The sequence below is a fragment of the Emydura macquarii genome, unplaced genomic scaffold (genome assembly GCF_026122565.2).
Source record: "Emydura macquarii macquarii isolate MOO-44397 ecotype Brisbane River unplaced genomic scaffold, CSIRO-AGI_Emac_v2 contig_2422, whole genome shotgun sequence".
Lineage (NCBI taxonomy): Eukaryota > Metazoa > Chordata > Testudines > Chelidae > Emydura > Emydura macquarii.
In genome coordinates this window covers 21911129-21915514 of record NW_027132559.1, presented here as the reverse complement: position 1 = coordinate 21915514, position 4386 = coordinate 21911129, and the positions used below count along the sequence as shown (strand labels likewise).

The window sequence follows — 4386 nt, the reverse complement described above, 5'->3', positions numbered from 1 at the left end:
CTCTCTAGCACACACAAAAATTTCACCCTTCTTTCTGATGCTTAGTGCTGGGACCACCACAACTCAAATCCAATTTTCAAAGTCCTTGCTAATCCTTTAATAAAAACAAACGCTGCAGGCTTTCTACTGCAAGCATTGCGCGCTGGTCTAAAATATGCACGATATTAAATTCATAATAGTGTTATGTCAGCAATATATGGTAATATGTGGATATGGAAACAAAAACAGTCAGGCAATAAAGTAAACTCGACCTGGGCTAAGCAAGCATTACTTGTTTTGAGTAAACACACCATCTTATTTACCCTAGACATTGACTGAATCGGTTCAGCAAAAGGAATTTATAGTTTGTAATCCAAACGCCTTTTTTTGAGTTACTACAATTTGATCTAGAGTCTTATTTAGGAGCGAAACAATGAACGTCCACTTTCCTATTAGTATCAGCATATTGATCACAACCTGTAATTTACAAAATGAAATAAACAAAGCATTGCTTGTCAATGTTGTGGTTTGCTTTATATAGAAATAACAGCAATAGCTAGCTATATAATCGGTGGAATACAATACAAACATAATGATACTGATTACTATACTAGAGAGACCGGCTATTTTCAGTATTTTAAACAGCTGCCCTTTCCACAATTATTTTGATCTTTGACGCCTGAAGATACACTTCCCTTTACAACCGTGATTTTACAGAACATTCGATTTCAAACCATCAAAACGTAGAAAAATAGAGACAAAAATGCTTCCTAAAAGGCGAAGCACTCCTATATTTAGTTATAAAAGGAAAACAGCGTTGGTTTACTGTATCCCGTCCCCTTGTACAACCGAAAAACAAAACGAAACAAAAACACTTTTAAGCCTTGCAATTAAAATATTAAAACATCACCTTTCTCCATAAACCCCAAATATCCATTTTGTTTCTTATTCCAGCCATTCTTTGCCTTCCCCTTGTCAATTTATGGGCCTCTTTAAAACGGATGCGCTCTCTGTCCTCGACACTTTTTTTTTAAAAAGAGAAATCAGTAAAAATTGCAGTGCACAGAGCCGTGGTAGGGGGTATATGCAATCTTTCTGGCTTACATTTCGGAGGCAAATGGCCTGGAAAAAGAATGCCATTACTTTAAATTGGTGGCTAAAACAATTCTGTTCTTCACTTAATTTAACATTATTTGGAGTTCTGATTAAAATAGAGACAGAGAGAACACCCTACCCCAAAGTCCAATGGGCACTAAAGTAGAACAATAAAGCTGTCTCTATAAATAACTTGCCTGTGTCTGTCAGTAGCTAGTTTATTTGCATTTTTCACTCCGTTTGTTTATATAAGTGCCCCCTTCTCTCTTGGGTATCTTTACAGCTCAACAAGCAGGTATTTATCTCCAATTTCAACCCAGCATTTTCATATAGACCAAACTTTACGGTTCTTAAAATTTCAACCATATTTATTTATTGCAGAAAAATAATATACAATGATATTTACAAAACAACCATAAAAATATGAATGCATTTAGACACCCGATCTATTTGCATTTTAACATGGGTCATCAATAAATAAATAAAATGTTTATTTTTTTTTCTCAGAGGAAAAAAATAATAATAAAAAAAGTAGGAACCGGGTAGGTTTGGGTATAACAGTTTGAGCCCAGTTTTTTCCCCCCTTAAAAGTTTTCATCTCTAAAGTTTGTTGGGTTTCTCATTATGACCTTTCAAGAACGGCGGAAGTCCACAACTATGTATTTTCCTTTCATCAATGGCTCATAGGCACGACCTCTTGGGAATGCATGCATGCAAAAAAAAAATAAAAAATAAAAATTAAATTCCAACATTCTTCGTCAAAATTAAAAAAAAAAACAAAAAAAACAACAACAAACTGTTCAGACTTCTATCAGAATGCAGAGATGTGTGGATTGTGCAGATGCCTATCTGGGTGGTCACTGTCCGAGCACCCTTGCCTCTTTCTTTCCTTAAGTGCGCCCCACGCCCTGCTTTGAATTTGGATATAGCTCTTCTAATTTCCAAGAAAATCCTTGGCACAGTTTTTTTTTTTTTATTAAAAAAGAAAATGGTATCCAACTTCAGAGTCTCTAGATTGTCCATTTTCTCCTTCTTTGGGAACAATGTCATCTGCAAAAACCCAGAGAGGGGGAGGAAAGGTTTGTTACTGATTTTTTTTTTAAATGTATGCAGAAGGGGAAAGAGAGCGAGGGAGAGAGAAAGCGGGGCTGTTGTGCATGCGACACAAGCGACGGTGATACAGCACAGCTGAACAATCCGGAGGAGTTAAAGCCCCGGCCGGGGGTGGGGGTTAGATGTGGGGGGAGCCCTGGTGGGGAGATGCGGACCTGGGAAATGCACTCTGCGGAGTGGACCAGAGACACAGCGTCCTCTTTTTTTTACTGTTTAGGGTTGGTGGCCGAATACTCACACACAGAGGCACCGTTTGGAGTCCAGCACAGCCAGGGCAGGAAAGGATCCAGCCCCCCCACCCCGCCGCTTCGTGTCCTGCTGGCCAGAGCCAGCGCCTTCCCTTCTCCCTCGGCGCCTGACACCCCCCCCCCCCCATGCCTTTCCAACAGCCACCGGCGTGGTCCGGGGGCCCGGCGGCTCCAGACACCTCCACCGGCCCCTTCGAGCCGCTCACCCCGCCGGGCACCCAGCAAGCGGAGACCTCCCAGCTGCCCAGCGCCTTTGGAAGCCCTCGGCCGCACGTCTGGGTGTGGGCCCGGCCCGGATATCCCCCCCCCCCACACTCCAGGCCCCGTTCCCACACACGCTCCCCCCCCCCCGACCCCATCAGCCGCCCCCGCGCGGCGAGGACCGGGCCGCCGCGATGCCCCCCCCCCCCCCACGGCCCACGGCCCAGCCCAAGTCCTCCCTTACCTAGGTCTCCGTGCCCGGGGGGGTGCGGGTGGGGGCCCCTCCCTGCTAGTGGGAGGCGGACATGGACCAGGCGCCCTCCATCCTCCACACGGAGAAGGCGTAGCTGAGCCGCTCGTGGGCCACATAGCTGCAGCTGGCCATCTTGGAGTCCAGCTCGTCGCTCTGTAAGACCTGGTAGAGGAAGTCGATGTACCTGGCCGCCAGCTTGAGGGTCTGGATCTTGCTCAGCTTGTCCGAGGGCAGGGTGGGGATGATCTTCCGCAGGGCGGCGAAGGCTTCGTTCAGCGACTGGGTGCGCTGCCGCTCCCGCACGTTGGCCATGACCCGCTGGGTCTGCAGCTCCTCGTACGACTGGGGGCTGCCCCCGCCGCTGCTGCTCCCGCCGCCGCCGCCGCTCCCCGCCCCGCCGCTGCCGCCGCCGCCGCCGCCGCCGGACTTCTTGCCTCGCTTGCCCTGCGCCGGGCTGCACGGCTCCTCTCCGCCGCCCACGGCCGCCCCTGCGCTCCGCCGGCTGGATCTCCGCTTGCGCCCCCCTCTCTTGCCGCCGGGCTGCTGCTGCCTGTCGGCCTCCTCTTCGCTGTTGCTCAGGCTGTCGTCGGCCGGGGAGACTGGAGAGCTCGACTCGTCCTGCTGCATCATCTCTGGGGGAGACGCACGACGCGGGCCGGGGAGGGGGAGGGGAGGGGGCTGGGAGAAGAGGGGGGCACCTAACCCGCCAGCTCCCCCTGGATCGCGGCTTACGGCCTGCGAGGAGGAGGAGGAGGAGAGGGAGGAGGACCTCAGTTCGGGGGGTGGGGGGATGGCATCGGGATCCAGGAGGGGGGAAAAAAAAACCCCAACAGACACACACAATCCACCCCTCCCGATCCCTCCTCGGAGCCCCTGCGAGGTGTCTGGGATTGGGAGAGAGTTGCAGACTTGGAGGCTCTTATAGCTCCTGCTGGCGGAAAGTTTGGGGCAGCGGTGTCATCAGCCTGACGTGGAGAGGAGGGACTTTGCCGGGCTTTATAGGGACGCTTCCGCTCTCCCCCTCTTCCCCCAATTATGTTTCAAACCATTCACAAGAGATCTAACCCCCTCCCTGCCCGCCCGCCCTCCCTCTCTCTCGGGCTCGTTCCGTTTACACGGTCGCCTTGCGGGTCTCGCCGCTGCACCCTGAGCCCTAGGAATAATGGGAGCAGGGCCGTTATTGTTGAGGCTGCACCGCGGTGCTTGGAGCAGCAGCAGCAGCAGCAGCACGAGCCGCTGGGGCATCCTGCACCGCTCCCGCTTCCCCAGTGCAATGGGCGCAGGAGGAAGGAATGAACAGTGTGCGGGACTAGAGCGCACACCACTCGCTCCCATCCCTTGTGGTCCACAGGCTGCATTTCCGGGGCAGCCAAGAATTTCTTGGGCGGTCTGTCATATCAGGGTGATGTAATATGCGAGGGAAAAGCCTGCTGCATAGATACGTAAATGTGGGGACATGCAGCTCTCGGCTCATTTCACGCGTATGCACCAATCCCG

General features: G+C 51.0%; 1 protein-coding gene across 1 annotated transcript; it reads right to left on the bottom strand.

Moving 5' to 3' along the window:
- Positions 1–1424: 1424 nt before the first annotated feature.
- TWIST1 (twist family bHLH transcription factor 1) lies at positions 1425–3533 on the bottom strand. Its single transcript, XM_067561674.1, has 2 exons — positions 2881–3533; positions 1425–2124 (listed from the first exon to the last, which is right to left on the bottom strand). The coding sequence occupies exon 1, from the start codon at positions 3517–3519 to the stop codon at positions 2926–2928; it is 594 nt and encodes a 197-aa protein (XP_067417775.1). The 5' UTR covers positions 3520–3533; the 3' UTR covers positions 1425–2124; positions 2881–2925.
- Positions 3534–4386: the final 853 nt, after the last annotated feature.